General features: G+C 44.5%; 1 protein-coding gene and 1 long non-coding RNA gene across 2 annotated transcripts in view; one reads left to right on the top strand and one right to left on the bottom strand.

Annotated features, from left to right (window-relative positions):
* The window catches only part of SH3RF3 (SH3 domain containing ring finger 3), a 1,766,125-nt gene that overhangs the window by 463,187 nt on the left and 1,281,801 nt on the right, over nucleotides 1-21,137 (bottom strand). The window contains exon 5 of the mRNA XM_069636866.1: nucleotides 16,537-16,646. Within this exon, the coding sequence (XP_069492967.1) occupies nucleotides 16,537-16,646 (110 nt within the window). The remainder of the gene's footprint in view (nucleotides 1-16,536; nucleotides 16,647-21,137) is intronic.
* The window catches only part of LOC138526296 (uncharacterized), a 317,289-nt gene that overhangs the window by 264,847 nt on the left and 31,305 nt on the right, over nucleotides 1-21,137 (top strand). The window lies entirely within an intron of this gene.

Consider the following 21,137-nt stretch of genomic DNA (forward strand, 5'->3'; position numbering starts at 1 on the left):
ATTACTCCTCTCTCCTGGTCTGATCATTCTCTCGTATCCTCTCAACTGGACCTCCTGGGTCCCCCGGCTAAGCCCTCAACTGCACTGCCAGCCTCCTTCTCTATCATTCAACCTATGAAGCGAGTGTCAGGTGCCGCTTTTGCCGCCACCTTCATTCCCCCTCCTACTTCTGCGACTGACTCTCACTCTGACACAGCCCTTACCAACCTTCAACTCTCCATCTCCAACACCCTGGACATCCTTGCCCCTGTCATTAGGATCTGCATGAAACCTGACTCCAAGTGCAACTCTTGGTAGGACTCTGACCTGGCCACTCTGAAACGCAAGTGCAGAGCGGCTGAGCGGAAGTGGCAGGCTTCGAGCACATCCTCTGACAAACAGGGCTGCTGCCTGCTTCAAAGGCAACACAGACTCTCCATCTGATCGAAGAAAGAGCCTATACCCAAGCCTGCATCTCTGCAGCCACTAACAACATGGCTGAACTTTACAAAATCTGCAACAAGGAACTCGCCAACCCTTCTGCAGTCTCCACTTTTCCACTGCCTTCCCTGAACTTCTGCACTTCTCTGACCACTCACTTAATTTCTAAAACTCAGGGCATTTTATCCTCACACTCCTCTGCTCCTCATCCTTCTTCCTCACCTGCTCGCAGGCCTCCATTGGCCCCCACCTCTCTCTCCTCCCCTCGTACTCTCTTCTTTTTCTCCCATAACACCTGATGAGGTTTCTAGACAAGTCTGCTCTATGAAAGTCTCATCCAAACAGGTGCTCCCCTGCTCCTCCAGAGCTATCAAGGACAAAATCATCTCCCTTGCTCCAGCCGTGGTAAATTTCCACAAACACCGCTTTGCCACTGGATCCCTCCGCTCACTCCCCTGTGCACCCTCTGCTCAAAAAGCCTTCTGCCGACTCTTCATGTCTGGAAAACTACAGCCCTATCTCCATTATCCCCTTCCTGGGCACATTCTTAGAGAAGCTGGCCATCTCTCAGCTTATCCACCACATTGAATCTTTTGGTTCTCTCCACAACCATCAGTCTGGTTTCAGAGCTGCCAGAGGCACAGAAACTGCTCTCCTGAACACCCGTGAAGACACTGTGGGATGTTTTTACCCATGCATACAAGCCCTACCATAAAACTGTGCAGTACTGGCATGGAAAACATCATGATGGCCAGAACTCCCCAGAGAGTGCACAGGGAAAACATGAAGAATAGGCTGCCACCCATTTTGCCTATGTTGTGAGCACAGGAGGGCACTGCCTAATACCACCATTGGGCTACACACACAGTAGCCTGAAACCTTTGGGAATGGCAATGCTGATTGCCAGAAAAGCAACTCAGAACTGTGGGGAATTCATTTTCTTAATCCCAAAAAAGGTTGCATTACCAGTACTCACCACTATTAGAAAGCCGGCATTTTAAAACCACCAGACTTTTGTGTAAAACTGAACAAATGAAACAAAACCAGACCAAGGAAAGACTTGCTAAGAGGTGGATACAATGTAAAACTATATTCTGAAATGACTTGAAGGAAGTAATTATTTAATGTACATGTAAAAATTGTAAGTGATTTAAACTGGGAACAAAAAGTGACATTTAGCTGAAACCTGGCTTAATGAAACTGGATTCTGCCTGACAACTACCCCCGACAGGAGTTGAAACCTGCTCAGCCACTCTTCCCCTTTCCAAAAGGAGTTGACACCTCTCTGATTAGATTAGGGGTGGAGCAGCTGCGGACTACAGGGAGTTGAACAAAGGCCTGTCCTGGACTCAGGCAAATGTTATATTGGGGGCGTCGTAAAATAGCTTCCTCTTGGGAGAAACTGGGGGGCAGCTGCGCCTCTGTGAACAAGCTGGCTTGGGGGAAGTGGATAAACCAGTTATTCCACCATGTGATGTGGGAAGCCACACCCCTGTTTGACCAGGGCATAATTTTAAAAATATAGATAACTCATAGTGCGGACTTGTCAGAATTATATAAGTAATATCACTATTTTTGTGATTTTTCGGTGCACATTTTAAGAGGTGTTAGGACCCTGGGGTATGTTCCTGGGGATAGTAGCGGATAAAAGGTTCTCACTCCAAATGTATGCATGTTAAAAATCTGACACTTTATCATCTGTAACCCATATCCCTGGTGCACATTTGTGTAAAATCTGGAAAGGTTTAGAGGTCGTTATCTGGATGAAAAGGGGAGAATTCTGTCATCAGTGGACACGACATCGTAGGGATCGGATGGTTTGGTGCTACAGAAAATATGTTAACTGGACCTATAATATTAGAAAAATGGTACATAGATAAATATGTATTTGGGTCAGAAATAGATTTGTGTGCAATCTGACAAGGGGAGGTTCCTCTGACCATAAAACCTACAGCATCACTCTGACTCACATTTCCTTCCCCCAATCAAGGGAGAGAGGAGGAATTGGCCAATGATAAGTGAGAGGGGCAGGTTAGTTATGACCAACGCACACACCCACTTTCCAAAACACATAAAAAGAGACTGCTGGGACAGGTAGAGACATTCAATTCCATTTGCTGCGGAGCATGCTGACCGATGACTTCACATCCAGAGATCCAGACTTCGAATCCATCAATCTCCAGAACCTGTGGCAGAAATTAACTCCAGAATTTGTAGCAGAGAGGCCTGAATCCACCAGCTGAATCCTCTTCAGCAGGCCTCAAAACTAACCAAACTATTCAACAGCCGGGCGAGCTGTTTGAAGTTTTGCCGAGAATTTTTGCAAGAACCTGTAGCAGTACCCAGAAAGCAGTGTTACAGCCAGAATCCAGAGAGGCTAGACCAGCAGAGCAGAGCTGACCCAGATCGCTGTGAGCAGAACCGGTGCCTGATTGACCCGCCGAGCAGACAGAACCACAGCCGGACGTGTTGACCAGATCCGTGACGAGGCCTAGTTCAAATTTATATTGTGAGTACCTAGCAGAACTGTGCAGAACCAATCTCTTAGTTAAAATAATATAATCCAAACTATTTTAACCTAAGTAGAACTGCCTCCTAGAAATCGTGTCATCCGTCATTTTTTAAGCTGCACAACTGTCACCTGTCAATTCTGCTGCTGCAAGCTGTCACCTGTCATTTTGAGTTTTCTTTAAATCCGAAAAACTACCTTTATTTAATCGTACGTATCTCTGGAACGAGATTTAACTTTCTTCTGAAAGCTTAGAATCTAAGCTTTCCAACAAGCCTAGAACCGACTTCCTACTCCTTATACTTTTACCGCAATCGCGATTCACGCACTCGCGAAATTTACCGCGATTTGCGATTTTGGCTCAATTTCTCCACTTGTCAAAATAGCAGCTCCATTCTTTCTTTTGTTAAAATCCGTTTGCAACTTGGTAATAACTCATAGAGCATTGTTAAAGTGAGCCTGAACTAATACCAACACGCATCTCCCACTCACCCTGAATCTCTAGAGGGAATTAAAATCAGTTGGCACATTTTCCCATCCATTGCCATCACATTTAAAAAGCATTTTGGGCCTGTGTTTCAAACTCCTAGCTGTTTCCTCTAAGCTTGCTGGGGGAACTCAATTTCGTATTGTATTTGATTGCATTCCTGAGAACTGTGTGCTCCTCTTTCCATCTCCTTCCATTTCTTACATTGCATAGGGGAGGGGGGTGAATTGCCAGAGAAAAAGTGATTATCTTATCTTTTGCTAAAATCATATCAAGTATTTCTGTACTGCATTTTATTCCTCATTGCTTTTCCCTTGAAATCATAAAAGTATTTTTGCTACTTTATCCATCCTATACTAACTCCTCATTGATTGTAAAGAAGTGTGCTAGTGCCAGATTACCCATTGTTGATCAACATCATATGTCTAAGTGTACTATCAGATATTAATTTATTATAAAGTGTGATATATATATATTGTTTAAATTCCCAAATAAGCCTGTTAATTTGCAAAACAAACCTACTTCTTGGCTCAGTGGGGTCAGGGGGATTCTAAGAGGGGGGTGTTATACAAGGGTGGTCCTCCAGAGTACTGAACTAGACATAACAATACATTAATAAGGGTTTTCCTCAGCATCCCAGACTAGGCATTGACTTGGCTGTAGTGTTGATTGTATATCGCTTACAACACTCTCTCTAATCTCAATTCCAGCTCTCCTTCCATTCTCATCCTTATTGACCTATCCTCCTCCTTTGGTACGGACAATCATGCCACCCTGATAAATCGGCTCTGTGATACCCTTGGCATCACAGACCTGGCTCTGGACTGGTTGATCTCCTTCCTCTCGGACCGACCTTCCCAGGTTCAACTGGAACCCTTTCTTTCCACCATATAACTCCCTACCTGCGGTGTCCCTCTGGGCTCGCCCTTTTTTTTAACATCTACCTGGCCCCTCTAGCCCATTTGATCTCAACCTTCTCTCCTAACTTCGAGTGTCATGCAGAGGACACACAGCTCACCTTCAAGCTTCCTTCCTCTGCCGCCTCCTCTTCCTCTATCATTCCTGACTGCCTGTCTGCTATACAGGCATGTGCACTCCTAACAATATCTGCCTTAATGCCAGTAAGACAGGGATCCTTCTCATCAGGACCCCTGGGCTCTCTTTCCCTCCCATACTCTGGCCGCCCTCCATGGGCTCCCTCCCCACACCATCCTGTCAGGCAAAAAACCTTGGTGTTATCTTCGACTCCTCTCCCTCCTTCGCTCCTCACATCACAGACTGTGCCAAGAAGGCCCAATTCCAGCTGCACCTCCTCAGAGGCATTATCCCTTTCCTCACCTTCCACAGAAACTCAATGTCTCCAGACCTCTTGTCATCTCCAGGCTGCACTACTGCAACAGCCTCTTCCTCGATCTGCCTAACTCCTCCTTTTGCCCCTTCAACTAATCCAGAACAGGACTGTGAGACTTATCCTTGGCCTCAAGCCCAGGCACCGAATCTCTCTCGCCCTAAGGTCTTTCCACTGGCTCCAGGTTGCTATGAGGATCAAGTTGAAGACCCTCTGCATCATCCACAAGGCCTTCTGTGGCCTGGGACCCCATTACATTTGTAATTTGTAATTGTTTATACACAAGTGAAGTGCGTTTGTACACTTATACACAAGTGAAGTGCTTCCAAGCACTTCAAGGCGGGAAGGGAACAGAGGAATACATTGTCATTCTTAGGCCTTGAAAATTACGAATGATCTAACAAAAAATTACTAGCATACTAGGCCTGACAGCATTATTAATGGTGAAGTGCAAGACGGAATGAGGCGAACGGGGGGGGGAGGGAGAAGACATACAATCCATAGACTACCATAGTTGGCCAGCGATGTTTCAGATAGTGTAAGTGCATGACAAAAAGTGGGGAGATAGGGAGGGGAGGAGGAGGAGAAGAACATACAGAACAACTACCGTACTAGGCCAGGCGAACTAGGCCTAGTGCATTCTAGGTAACGGAAGTGCACAGACAGGAAGTGGAGGGGAGGAGAACAAATGCACAGAGTCAAGGAGTGCACTGGGTTCAAGGAGTGCCCTGGGTTAAGTGCAGAGAGGTTACCCTTCTCATGGTGCGAATTCAATAAGTGCAGTAGTGGTGGGCGGAAGTGAAGAGGCCCGGGGGCACGTGCAAAGACTGGCGGGGGAGCCTGGTACCTGTGAAGCTCTGTAGGTGCACCAGCTGACCCATCAGCATAAATGTAGCAGAGTTACGGAAGAGAAGGAGGAAGGAATGGAGAGGAGGTTAGCAAGGGAGAGGGAGAGAGAAAGAGGAAGAGAAGGGGATGGTCCAGGAAGAGAAGAGGATGGTCCAACTCTCTCTAAATACCCCCCTGTTAGAGCCCTTCGGTCGTCTAGCTCTAACTCACTGCAGATCAAACACTTTTTCAAGCAGACAGTGGGGGGTAGATCTCTCTCCTCCGCAGGTGCCTCCCTCTGGAATGGCATACCTACCTCTCTTAGACTTATGTCGGATCTCCTTAAGTTCCAGAAGCTTCTCAAGAGCTTCATTTTCTCTTCCTCCTTCATCTCTCCTTCCCCTGCTAATGTCCCCGTCTGCTTCCCGACTGGCTGCCCGGTTCCTTCAGAGTCTTACAGGGCACCAGGCCCACCTAATCCAGTCTACCCCTGAACTTGGTCTCCCCTGAGCCCCCCTCAACCTGCACTTACCCTTCCGGGCCCCTCCCCTGCACTAGCCTGGCTGGGCCTGCACCCTTGTAGCCTTTCCAACCCCTACCTCACACTTCTCTTGTGGACCTTCCTTCCACTGCACTCTCTGCTTTCCCCTGTCCACCTGGCCTCCCCTTGCACTCGCTTTTTCTCATGGGCCCTTCCGCCCTGACCTGCACTCCCCACTTCCCCTCTCCCCAGCATTTCTCTTTATTGTGCTTGTAAGATCCGTATGTCACAAGGCCTAGCAGGGTCATTTTTGTTTTGTCTTGCTTTTTCACCCACCCTGTTGTCTTGTTGCACTTCGAAACATGTTGTGTATAGGCGCATTATAAAAACCCCATTAATTACATTAAAATTACATTTCTGTGGACGTGCATCTCAGTTGCTTCCCTATCATTCTGGTTCTGCTCCTGTACCTATGTGCAGTACCCCTTCATTACTGTGACTTCTGTAACTTGTTTCCAGCTCTACTAGTGCTCCAGTTCACAAAAGTGCAGCACTTTGTTCTGGTCAGCTGGCTCCTGCTCTACTTGCCATCCACAAATGCTTCATGGCTGCCTATCTACTGCAACTGACTACCCAACGGTGTGAATGATGCAGCAGACTCTGTGGCCGCCTCTGCCCTCCGCAACAGCGCTGCTGGTGTTCCTCCTTCAATGCTGGTTGACATAAGGCCTTTTGTGGGTTCTGTAGGTGGAATGTTTTTATAACTCCTTTAAAGCCACATGAGAGGCAGCCCGTGGAATGCAGCAATCAGTGGTCCAGCATCCTGCCAGATGTGCCGGCCACGATGTCCATGGCTTCTGAAAGTCACAGCCAAACACTGGTGATGATGATGTCTACGCATCTGCCACCGCGGCCCCCGCAGCCCATTTTCACCCTGGCTTTGAGAGGTTTCATTTACATCAAGCCTGGCAGTACCAAGGCATATCAGAAGATGCATTCTGCGCCAGAGTTCAAGAGCTGACCACATGCTGCACATGTGTTGAGGCTATTAATGAGACCATAGTCCAGGTGATTCAAGGACTTATGACTTGGCAGACCTGTGCGTCAATGGTGGAAAGAGTGATGGGCACAACCACCGGTGAGAGAGTACATGCCATGTCCAGCACCACCCCTGCAAAGTCTCACCAACTGTCCAGAGGCATAGGAGTACACAAAATGGCAGACGGCGGACCCAGTGCAGCGACTGTGGTGGCCATGTGCATGATCTGTGGGACTGAAGGACTGCCTTGCCAAACGTTACAATTAATGGCACTAATAAGCCTAACTATTATGCAAATGTCAGCACAGTGAGGTCCAGCTTGCACACAGCATGACTTGAGGCCACTTGAGCTTGCAATTGACCACAGTGTCCCTTTCAGTGGCAACAGTTCTGGTGAAGGAAGAAGTCTCCTTTGTGTATGAAATACACCAACATTCAAGCAAAGAGAAGGGAAAAACTCCCAGATGCAACGTGCATGCATGGTCTCAGAGCGTCTGCAATGTCTGAAACAGGAACCCGTGTCAACCTACTTCCTATGTTTAGGTTTTAACACATGGACCAGTCAACCATACGGCATTGAACAAACCTGAACATATTTGCATATAGCAACCAGAAACCCATTCCCCTCAAGTGTGTCTTCATCCCATTGATCACTTGTGGATCTCAGTCTGTCACCAAAATGGGCCTTCATAGCAAATGTGGGCCCCGGCATGCTGCCAAGCTGCAAAACTGTAGAGGACTTTGACCTCTAACCCTTTACACTTCAACTGCACACCTTCAACTAGGAAGACTTCCTTGCACAACTTGAGTCTCTGCTCAGTGACACTGGCTTCTTAAGAAGTCAGCCGTTCGCGCTCTGTACTGACTACCCTATTCCACAAATAACTATGACACAGGAGAGTCCCTTTCCACATGCTCTGAAAGGTGGAAGATGAACTGCAGAAGTAGGAAGCAGCTGGGATCCCCGAGAAAGTGCCAAGACCCACCCAATGGATGTCTCCCATTGGATAGCTTGAAATTGAAAATCCCAACAAAATGGGAAGGTGCGCCTCTGCATTGACATGACATTACCCGACAAAGCCATTAAGAGAAAACACCACACAACTAAATACATGGATGTCATCATGACACATATGACGAACACCGAGCTCTTCTCCTTTTGCAGCACACTATGCAACTACTTCTCTTTCTCACATTGCCATCTGCAAACATTTCAGGACCAGTTTAGGGTTTTTGGGTTACATATTTGATCACAAAGGTTTGAAGCGTGATCCGAAGAAGCTCAGAGAGATCAAAGCTGCCCCACCTCCACAAAAATGGTCTCAACAAAGGAGCTTCCTTGGCATCCCAAACTACTGTGTTTGTTTCACCCCACAACTAGCCATGGTCACAGAAACACTGGGATATGTGATGAAAGCCACACCAAATTGAAGTGAGGTGATCACCATCAAGGAGCCATCCAAGAGACCAAGGGCATCCTCCCGAGGGACACAAACATCGCATAGTTCAACGTGCACAAAGACACCAAATTATTGGTAGATGCCAGTCACCATGTTGTTGGGGATGTCCTGTGTTCTAAATAAACTAGAAAGGTCACCATCAAGCAGTGGTATATGACAGCATATCTCTCACTTTCACTGAACAGTGGCACTCACAAATCGAAAAGGAAGCTGTCGCTTGGAGACTAAAATATTTCACCTTTACGCATGGTCACTCAATCAAAAATGTGTGGGACCATAAACCGTTTCGGTCAATACTGCACAGATCCATCTCAGGGGACCACTTGCAACACCGCTCACAGGGTTACAACAACAAGGGGTCATGATCAGTGGTAGAAGTGTACCGAAAAGAGTAGTAGAACTGTGGTTGCGGCAGGGGAGCGGGTAAGCGGAAGCATAGTGCAACATGTGACAAGGTGTTGCGACCGGGGCATTGTAATAGTTAAGTGACTAGTAAGTAAGACTCCTACTACAACTTTACACCTGCACAAGGACATGAATGGATAAATCCTCTATATAGAATGGTGAACATGGTTGCTAAAAGTATAGGAATGGTAAACACAAAAGAATAAAAGTAATGGAACACCGCTCCCCGCCGTTCCCGCTCACTTCGATCACTGGCCATGATGATAGCAGCTAGTGGACAAGCCAATCAAGTGGCCCAGAATGCTGTATGCTTTAAGGCAGGCCATGGGCAGAATCCACAGTAGGCCCGAGCAGTGACAATTCAATGGCAGGTGAGCATCACATCTAATCCAGTTCACATTGATGGCTCCGGCATGAAAGTGATCACTGTTGAACATAACCAAGCATGAGAAACCAGCGACCCGAGAAACCAGAAGCCGACAACCCCCTGGGAAACGAGACGACTATGCCCTATGAAGATGACGCCCAGTGCTTTTATTGAATTTTAGAACAGTTCTGCCACTGAAGGCAGAGACTTCATTATGTCTTGAGAGGAGATGCTATGCCTTCACCTGTCTTGCGACTCCGTAGAGCCCTTCTATGGGTGCCAGAACAGCTATCCCTCATGTAGGCATGCATCCACATGAAGTGATACTGGAATGTCATTGGTTGCCAGAAAAGGGCCAATGTCCCATGCGCAAGCAGTGGAAACCAGGAGCAGGCAACAAGCAAACACGTGTCTGTTTATATGGATTGCAATGCCTGAGTGCACCGTACTCACACTGTCAGCTTGTGCGAATAAGCTGAACATAAAACACATGCCTGCTTGAACGAGGGATGCGCTACCACTGAGGAGGATGATCAGTCAACAGTGCACCCTATTTTTGTGCCAGTTTCTAGAGGGAATTTTGTTTTAGGAATTGCCCCAAAAAGATGAGAAGCTAGAGGAGGCTACATTAGACCAATAGTGACGAGGAAAAGGGGAAGGACTTTGGGGCTGGAAGCACTTGGCTGGGAAAGCAATCAACCGGCCATGATTATGCGACAATTCGTGGGATTCAGTCACTTCTTCCCAGAGGGGAGCCTTTCCCTGTGAGGCGAGGGAGGTGAGCCCTCTATGTACTATCCTGCCTAGGGGTAGAGGAAAGCGGGACTTCACCGGGAGAGACCCCAACGCCTTTGGGACAAGGACTCCAGTTCCGATGAGGAACTCCCTAACCAACTCACCTATAGCCATCAGTAATAACACCTACCAGAAGAAAACACGAAGCACATGCTGATATTTGTTATTGTCATGCTAAACCTGAAATGATATACTTATGTGGTACTGAGACAAAGAGAAATACTGAAACAGTACAGAGTACAAGCCGAAAAGAGAAAAAGGACTTTGACGCTCCACCCGGAAAGTCCGACCGTGGCGTCATAAATCTGGGAGGAGGAGATCTGAGGAAAAGAAAAGCCCAGAAGATCCAAATCAGCATAGCTGAAGGAGACAGAGATGCACGGCTTCAGATGCTGGGAGGAAGCTGGCATGCAAGTACGGCATCTTACCCTCAGGAAAATCTGAAGGGAGAGCTAGAATTGGAACAGTTCTATTTTCCATAGTCAAGAAAAGGATTGGACATTGAGTAATGATAAAGCCCAAAGTTTAACTAACAAGAGAAGAGAATTGCCCCAAAGGAAAAAGGAAAAAGGGGGGATAAAATCAAACAAGATCAAAAGAGAGAAGAATCGAACAGAGAGGGAGGACCAACGTGTAAAAGACACTGTTGAGAAATTGAAGAGCCCAATATCTGAACTATACAACGGGATAAAAGTAGCTTCAAAAAACTATCTACAAATACTTTATTTAGGTGAACTTGCTGAGAAGCTGCCCGAAGGAGAAGAGAGTCATTTTCCTGTGTCTTAGTTGTTTTGGATAGTGGTTGGAACAGGTTAGGCTAGTTTGGACAGAGGACAGAGCTTCCTTTTGGATTCATTGACAACTGACAAGCACCCTAGTTAGTTTCTTATAGGTAGGAAAACCCGCAGTTTAGGGAAAGGCAAGTGTTTTCACTTTTCTTTTAATAAAATATTTATAAAAATGGAAGACCCGAGCCCTTGTCCGTCTTCTGACCCGCCACACGTCTTTCTCATTTTTGTCAAGCTTTCCAGCACTACTCTGATTCCAGAACATATGCATGAATGCAAAAACAATCTATTTCTGTAGCTGTGATCAGGGATGTCAATTCACCTAGATTTCAGGGGAAGTGAAACTGACATCACATGCTGAGGACATCACAAGGAGCGTCCCTAAAAGACATGTGCCCCACATTACATCGTGGAAGTGATGTCCTATGAACTTTGTCCTGAATAGATCAGATGGAGTGACACTACAAATGTAAAACAACTACAGTACATGTAAGAGTAATACAATACAAAATTGTATTAAAGTGGAAAAAAATATCTTTTAAGGGCTACGCATACATTAATGAGGGTTGCTCCCTTCATATCCCCATTTTTTTTTTTTACCCCTGCTGCAACTATGCAAATAGTGTAAATACTGTTATTATAGGCATAACACTTGATTGCTGGTCTATGCAGATACTTTTTTAATGTTCCATTCCACACCTTCTCCTTCAATGGGTTTCTGCATCTTCCATTATATCTTGTTTTCTCTTTTTGTAAGGTACTCAATAATGGGATTGCTGCCGCTGCATGTATGGCCTTTTGATCAATGTTTCTTGACTGAAGCACTTCACTAGCTCTAATAAATACAAATACAATCATGACATGGCAGAGACACGCACAGCAAAACCACCATAAGCCAGGCTGGGCACTCTGCTTTCATATCCAGTCCAGACTTGTATGGCCAGTAGCTCACAATATATGCCAACTGCAGTCTAACACGCTAAGTATAGCCATAATATGTTGAATGTAGGCTCACACACATAGGCACTGCCATCGCATGCCAAGTGCTACCTGTGGGGTTCATTTAAAGCCCCCAAACAGAAGTCCCTTTTACATGAATAGCAAGATTTTAAACAATGAAACAAAAACGCTTGGAATTTGTTTTTGTTTTACAGGTAAAATTAAAGAGCCACATGGAAAGGGGCCTACCTGTCATTACCAAAGGATAAGCAGCATTTTAATTTACAAAAGAAGGAGGAATCAAAGATCCCTGTCACATGGAAAACAGGATTTCTAAACATTGAAAATAAAAACGGCCTGCACTTGTGTGTGCAAATAAAAAAAATATTTTTTAAAAAGTAAAAGTGAAAAAAATATCATTACTCACAGAGAAATGTCAGGAACACAAAACATGATGTGTGGGCTGACAAAGAGCAATGTATATTATGTTTCACCCACAAAACTCCAGACACATTTGAAGAGGTAGTTTGTCTTCATGAAAAAATGTCAGCCCAAGGCAGACCACTTGCTGGTTCTGGGCAAAACTTCACAAGGACATCTCCCACTTCCAGCCTGGATGTCACATCTCCCATCTAACGTCCAACCACAATAAAAATGTCCTGCTAACGGCGTCGAAATTCAGTGTTCTCCAGACCTGCTGGCTCTGAAAGCAGGGACTTCAAGAAAAGTCATCCTTGCCTGCAGCACGATTAATATGTGTAAAAATGGGGGCACCTACTTCAAAGAGCAAGCTTCCAACACAAAGGAGCCTGATAAAGGTACAGGCTGACCGAGTGAAAACTAATGGCTGGAAGCAGGAGCATGACCAATTGTCCCACATGAACATTCACAATTTATTTAAAAGTACTATTATCATTTATGCCTATTTCTCAGCCATCATAAGGCGGATGGATTTCATCTATGTACCATATTTTATGTAATTTCAAGGCAATTTTAGGGATATAAAATTCATCTTCCTGCCACTCTGGGAACTGTAAGGGCCTGTTAAACTAGGTTTCTGGCTGATCTGAGCATGTTCCAAATATGAGAGTTGGTAGGCGGGTGGAAATTGAAATTAGGGATATGCTTAATAACTTATAGATTCATAACTGGTGTGCTTTTTATAGAAATAGCAGAAAGGTGCCACATGGCCGTGCTACATGATAATGATTTGGGGGGTTGGCTTATTTAATTCCCCATGATTAGCGAAAACAGAAAATATGCTTAGTCTGGCAGTTGCTACAAAAATTATGAAGTTGTGATACAAACTAGTTTTGCCAAAAAGTTGAAAGGAGAACAAAGGATGATGACAAATGGGAATTGCTATATGTTTCTCCAAACCCCTAAACCAATCCTGACTTGGAGGCTGGGTTTGGGAGGAGAGAGAAGGGTAATCCTAGTGACAGAGATTATTGCAGGGTATTTTCCCAAAGTTGTAAAATTGGTGGTGTCATCGCTGCTATTTAAGGGGGACTGCACTAGGACAGAGGGAGAGACAGGAGGACAGAGAGAAGAGACAGACCAACAGGAAGGTTGCTGAAACTTACCACATGATAGCTCTAAGGAGACACCAGAGGAGACGGCTGAGAGTGCATCTGGGTGGAGCTGTCTATCTCTAGGAAGGCCTCAAAGCTGACTGGGTCCTATGGTGGAGAGCGGGAGGCCATCTTTGAGAGTGAAGTGACCAGGCCCCTGCCCTATCTTTTCAGAGTGCCCTGAGATGCAACTGGCTTTCCTGAACCTTAAACAGTGGCTTACTATGTAAGTAGAACTAAGCCCTGGAAAACCAAAAGGTGGGTGAGTCTGCTTGCCTTGAATCCTTTCCCTTTATAGTGGGTGAGGTGGCAAAACTGTGTAGATCCTTAGCCTATTTAAGCAAAAATATTAATTTAAATAATTCCCCATTTGACAGAAAACTACAGGGTGAATTTTGTTAAAATTCTATATTAACAAGCTCACTTCCCAGTGTGCGCTGAAAACTGTAGCCTATACTTTAATTGGGTAATCCTTGTTGTCCAGCTAACCCTGACTTCTTTAAGGAAGAGGGGAATTTTTGTTCTTAAATCAATCCAACCTTTTTGTCCAGCTGACACTGACTTCTTTAGGAAGATGGATGTTTTTGTTCTTAAACCAATCCAACCTTTTTATCCAGCTTCCCCAACACAGGCCTTTCAATAAGGGGGGTCCGAAATCCAAAATTCCCCAAATCATTCGAATTTTTCTGTGTGACTTCCCAACATAGACCAAAGCAAGGGGCGGGGTCTGAAAAGCAAACCGCTAAATCACCATGTGTTTACTTTAAACCAAAAGTGTGGGCAAAATCATAATTGCCATATGCAGGAAATCAAAATCGCACAACATTACATAAGTGCCTTTGTTATTGATCAGTGTAATTATTTTGTGCAGTGAAATTTGCAGAAAGTAAGAATTGTGTCTGTGTTCTTTTTAACTCACTTTTGGGATTTATTTATGCTGAGAGAAGTTGATTGTGTTGTGCCATGGATAAAGTGGTGTGTTTGATATTTTCGTGCTAATTTCTATTACTGTTAATTTAAATAAATACCAATATATTTCCTGTACACCGGCCTCGTTCTTGCCTCATTGTTAGCTCAGGTGAGAAGGATCCAAGGAGCAGATATGTGGCTGAGATAGGGCTAAAAAAAAAAGAATCTGTTAAACTGTTAAATAGTTTGTTGCATAACCACTTGAGTGGGGAGGGAAGGAACTCCCCATGTTGAGGGTGGCTTCTCAATAAACTGTTACATACCTCAATCTCCCACGTACTACCACTGTATGTATGCCTCGTAAATCATGATAAACTTGTTTCAGTCATCATGTGAAAGAAACAATTTCACATGCTCAGGTGTTTCAATCACATGCCGAGTGTTGCCTAATTTGCTCAAGCGCAGCCATTTGGCATTGGATCCGATACTCTCTCACCCTCCCAAGTAGTGTCAGATTTAAGATAAAAAGACTCGTAGTCAAGAATGTGTTTAGAGAGGATGGGGTATGAAGACTAGGATGGGCAGAATGTGGCTAGTCCTGGGAGCGAAAGTGGTGCATTTTAGAAGTTCATTATTTAGTTTGTTTGTTTTTTTACATTGCAAACCGTAAAGAATCCCTTTTAGGGGATCTCCTTTCGAGCACCTAAGGAAAATGGCATCTTTAGAGATAAAGTGATTTGCTTGGGATCACACAACTCAGTGAAGCAGAGACGCTGGGATTTGGGCCCAAGTATCCTGGTTTTACAAAATCCAAATTAGCCAGTGGACCACATCAATTCCTATACTATCTTTTAACTCTAAGATATGCTGTTGTGTTTATTATCTTAATTTTTGCATTGCTGTCTTTCATGACCAGAACCAGTGGTTTGTGCTTAATAAAATGGATTTTCAAACAACCAAACCACATTATAAATGAACCTGAAAAAATAAGAGGACTATTTATCGAGACATGTTTGGTAAAATGAGTATATCAAATTCACTAGTTTTCTACATAGTGCTTTCTGTTTTGTGGCATTATGATTAATAGATCTTACTGTGCTCCAACATAGAAGCACTCACACTATTAACATGGAGAGGGTGAAAAGCTGCATCGCCCCTGGTCGGATTCAAACTTGGGACAGGTGACAGATTGCATGTTACATAGTTACTAGATACACACAAGTACTTACATCACTGAGCAACTCCCATAGCTTTCTACACACTATAAAAAGATGGTTATTTCTGGGATGCATAACAATACACTGAGGTAAGTGCTTTTCACATTCGCCATGAAAAAGTCACACATAAGACCTATAAAGGCACACTTAAGTAAAGTGCAAACATATACACACACTGAAATTATACAGACTATCCCAATTAGCACTAATTCGGCATTCTTAGGGCATTACAGCAGGCAACGTCCCTTGGGCCAAGTTAAAGGCCCAAGAGAAGCAAGGGCATTTATAGAGGATCAATGGTCATTACGACTTGGTAAGGCCCAGAAGAGGGGACATTATTGCTATTAGAACATTCCACTCAATCATAGTAGGATGCCCAGTTCAAAAGAAGAAAAGACAAAAAACATAGGAATGTTGGGACGAATGAATTATGCCAGACATTGTTGCCCACCGTCAGTGCATTATCTGCAATGCAACAAACAACAGTCCAATGCTGAATAGTTCTGAAGATGTCATGACCACCGTGTATACAATGTTTAGTTTCTGAGAGTTGAATGGGACCGCACACACCTACAGTGTCAAAATCAAAGTGATTTATCTCAGGCGAACACTGATTTTCAATGAGCAAAATACATTAGGCTGAAATAAATCACTTTTCTTAAAATCTAAGTGTGGTGCCCATGGTCCCGGGTTCACAGAGACACTACCAGTCATTCCCAGGGGTTGCTGCTGATGCTCTCCCAACCCCCTGATGCCCAGGGCAGCGATCCCAGAAGAGCAGAACACAATTGTTAACCAAAGGGTTGTGCACAGTTCAGATCTCCCAGTGATCCGCCATGATTCTGGGCCCACATCTATTTGGGGTGAAAGATGCAGGGCACATAGGACTAACAGTTTCCAAACCTAGCAGCAGGCAAGGACTAGCGAAAGAAATCCTCATAACGAGAAACATCCCACGCCCCCAGCTTACATGTTGAGTGGCAGCTGCACCTTTGGCGGGGTTCCCTGGTCTGCTATGATTGCACTTGTTCTGGGACCGGAAGCTCCGGCCACCGGAGCGGATCCAAACGAGGAGGAATCCTGGAGGGGAAAAAAAAATCACACATGAAATTCATTAAGGCAAAGGCTGGTTTACTATAAAACTGTGAGAACAGGCTATTTTGGTTCATGCTTCAACGTTTAATGCAAGACTTCCCTTGTCACTTACCACGCACCCCCAGCATGTGTGGTTTTGCCTCTCAGATCTCTCAGATTTATTTATTTATTTTATTTATTTGTAACACGCTGGGACAACGCCCACAGGCTCAGAGGCGCAGAGGCAAGACGGAGAACAACACAGTCGGACAAATAAAAGAAACGTTTCAGTCAACCAAGCCAGAGATTCCAAGTGGGGGGGGGGGGTGAATATGCGAGAGGGTTACGTTTATTCAAATAGGAGGGTCTTCAACCAGAGATTTGATGACTGCGTGACTGCCTTAAAGGACACCTCTCTACTTCCAATCAAAACCATGATAATGACACATTTTCAGTTATGATAGGTTATTTTATAAAGCGCTTAATATCCACAGGTTTCTAAGCACGAACCTGGGGATCGCACCTGTGTTGCGCCACGTCGTCTTGCTTCCAAGGCGATCACGTTTGCCGCTGAGCTATCCTCCCGAAACATGCACTAATATATAGCACCTTCACACTTCCTGTGCACATTTATACATGGAAGTTTTAGGAATAAAGAGGCACAGGCACATGAACTTACTGAGCTATCGAGCCTTAAGTTATGCAATAATAGCTTCTGGCGTGCCTGTACCCGGTTGTAAGGGACAACAGCCTGAGTAGGTGCACTGTAAAAAGAACTCTGGGAAAGTGAAGAGCACTGAAAATGAAGAGGTAAAAACAACCTTTACTGAAAATAACTAGGGTAAGCATGAAGGAATTAAAAAATCCTAACTCTAATAGTTAATAAACAAATCATAAAATAGATCAAAATAAAAAGGAAAAGACTCCTGCTTGAGGGGGTTGGGGGATGGTTCAGAGCTGGTGAGGAGGGTTGAAATGGTGCTTGTGAGTTAGGGGGCTTCCCCCCCATTTTTAAAGTATACCCTGAAAGCTGGAAAAGTGTTAAGTGCAAGTAAGGGGATGATAGGCTCAGCTGAGGGTGATATGGGGTATTCCCTTCGCACTGCTAATCCATTAGGAAAAACACATTTTTCAAATTAATAAATATACGTGTACATATTTTGGTTTTAAAGAATGTAAAAACATACATTTAGTTATTTTTACTTTCTTCTTTTAAAATGAATTTATTTGTAATGCACGTATTACTTAAAATGAAAAATGTGTTATTTGTCTCTCCTCATTATTAGAGCTTCATTTTCAGACTGGGATATTCTTCCCAGAATATGAAAGCATAGAACCCCCGAGTCAATGGGCCCCAAGTGAAACAAGGGCCTTCAAATCCAGCGGTCTGCTGTTCACCTATGGTCGCTATGCCCATCGTTCACTCACTTACAGCATGAACGCCAGCAGCATCACAGGAACATGACCAGGGCGTTGATGTCTTTTCTCATGGCTGGGCGGGAGCTTCCCCTGGCGGTGCAAGGTTTTCCCCACCAGCAGAAAACGGTAACAAAGATGGCCGCCATGGATGCAGGAAAGGGAGCTCTTCAAAGAGCTCTGTTTCTTTTTCCATGGCAACTGGCAGCAAGAAGGATGTGGGAAAGCAATGGAGGAGTCGGCGGGTACGAGCATTCTGTTGATTTTTTAAATAATATGTGGGTGACAGGGAGCGGGCCAAGAGAAACCGAGCAGCCAGTAGCTTGTTCGAAATGCACACTTATGCTGTAGGTTTGGACTGCGTCCCGAGCAACCAGATTGGCTGCTTACCCAGCCATGCATTCACATAAGGCAATAGGTACACACCTGTTGGTTAGGAGCCCTATAAGACCATTTACAAATGTGTTTCAGGCTTTTACTGTTGTGTTATATGCAGCTGGGACCCTGCATGGTTGTCGAAAGTGCCAAACGTAACCACTTCACACCCATTATGGTCACGTCCCGAGCACAGCTGGCCGTACTGCCTACTTGCGCTTAAAAATGCCCAATGGTGGTTGTCCTTAATCTATGTATGTGCACTTATGTATTGTCCCTGGTGACTGTTCCATTTACTCCCCTCCACAACCTGGTCAGAATGTCCCTCAAACTCACCCCATTGTGAGAAGCTCACTGCTTCCCGTCAAATCTGATTTCTTATCTATTGCACGTTCCTTTGTGAGCAAAAGAGCATTGTTCGTCCAGTGTATATACACATATATAAATAAATAAAATAGATAAAATGAGGATCTTTAGTTTAACGCAATGCAATGACTCCACCCTAATATTTCAAAAGCAGGGAACACTTGGTAAACCTTTCATCAACAGACTGTGACAAGTGAGGGGCAACACACAATCATTAGGTGACCACTAACTTCCAGCTAACTACACAGATGAACTGTAAATAGCCTTTAACAGAACAGTTGGGGGCCTATATAATTCACATTCCAAAATACAATCAATATGTTTATGTCTGATAAGCATGTGCCTCATAACGTGTCTGCTTGACCTCACAGCGCCCTCACAATGACCCATGTTCCGTTACAGAACTTCCACCATTTTAAGACAAGCATTGGCAATGCCAACAGTTGGCTTTCGTATAGGCATGGGAAAGGCACTTTCCAGGCACTGCCGTAGTGGTATGAACTGGCCATTGATGGTAGCAGGTGCAAAATGCTGTGAATACCTGGGCATCTAACAGCAATGACTGGCAGATGCCTAATACTTGTACAAAAGCCAAAACGTTTGGCTTTGCCAATGCTTGTTTTTAACAGGACTTCAGTGAAGGACACGTGTGGTGCTTTTTAATCCAGTATCTGAAGGCAGACCTGGTGACACTGGGAAGCGTACGCAACGGTCCCCGGCAGTCCCACCCTGCACTCCAAGGCGAAGGAAATCGTAAAACGGTCTGGTTTTCCATGACTCAAGAATCTGCACCCTATCGCTCTGAACATGTCCTGACTAAATCTTTGCCTTACCTTTCTGACTTCTGTGATCCATCTGACTTTGATTTCCCACCTGCTCCTCCCCTTCTCCTGTCCTATTTGTATTGTTTTTCGTGCGCCGTGAGGCCTGCGGAGTGTGGCGTGACATATAAGAATTCAAATAAATAAAATAAATAAATAAACAAACACATAGAATGCCTTTGGAGCAGACTACCTCCTCATGCTGCACAAGACAAGCTACGAGCGTGTAACAACACAAATTATCGCTTTTCCGAAATCCTCTTTATGTCCTGAAGATGGCAGGTGTATGTTACTTAGACAGATTACCCAGCAGAAACTCGAGTAGACATGCTTGAAACTTCCAGCGGACAACAAATTCTTGACAGCTCAACAGACATATTATTAGGCGAATCATTGAATCATAAATGTATTATTGACACAGGCCAGCATTTCAAAATGATAGTGCATTGATGGTCATTCTAGCACTTTGCACTTTAGGCTGACTTCTTTTTTCGACCTATTCTTTTTAAATTGCCCTTTTCCAATTTGCACAGTGTGCATGAAATAGTATGTGAATGATTGTTGGTCAGGTTGAGTGATTGGTGTGTAGGTTGTGTATGTGTGTGTGCGCTCATTTTTCAGTAATTGTGGAGCTATCAAATTAAAAATAAAATATTTTGAATGTGTTCTGATTATTCACCCTGTTTTTCCTTATGCATGAATAAAACTGTCAAATACATGAAATTGAGATAACAATTGGATATTTCTACTTTGTGTAGGAGTTTGCAATATTAGAATACTTGATGAATTTGATGAGGGGTGGTATATGCCCTTTGGTATATACAATTGTTTGTGTTTAAGCAGACATGGTTAAGTCATTTTTATTACACCAATAGCATGTTTACAGCTCCAATTAAGCTATTGACCCTCTGAAAACTGCTTTGGAAAAGCCCTGGCAAGTAGTTTGAGTGCAAAGTTTAATGGTTCCACTTAATTAAAGCGAGCTCAAAGGGTTCCCATGAGGAGGTGTTTTGGGCAGGGAGGGCAGGAACTGGGTGGGAATGGCCATAGGGATTAGCATGGCTATGGGCAGTCAATGGGTGGGCAAATAGCCAAACAGCACCTACAAGCTTTGTGTCCTCCTCGTATACCATTTCTCCCTCTCTGTAGTTATGCAATATGTTCAGCTTATCAGTGGCGCAAGTGCCACCTAATAGCTCAAACTAAAAAAGGATCATAGATATCACAGATTGTGATCTGACAATGCAGCGTATATCTCCATACTGGGCCCCTTCAACCAACTAAAAAAAGAAGGAGCACATGTCCTAGTGAGTAAGGGTACATTTTGTCCTATTGCGCTGGGGCAGTGATTCTATAAAGATCGTGCCAGCTGCATGCCAGCTGCGTGGCGAGTGGTCTGTGGCAAACCCTTACGCCACTAGAAATAGAGTATAACGAAGCCACTTGCACTTTGCGCTTGGCCAATGCAGTTACAATAAACCTCTTGGTGAAATGTCCATAGAATAAATATTCCAAAATC

The sequence above is a fragment of the Ambystoma mexicanum genome, chromosome 7p (genome assembly GCF_040938575.1).
Source record: "Ambystoma mexicanum isolate Mex_15411 chromosome 7p, UKY_AmexF1_1, whole genome shotgun sequence".
In the NCBI taxonomy this organism is placed as follows: Eukaryota; Metazoa; Chordata; class Amphibia; order Caudata; family Ambystomatidae; genus Ambystoma; species Ambystoma mexicanum.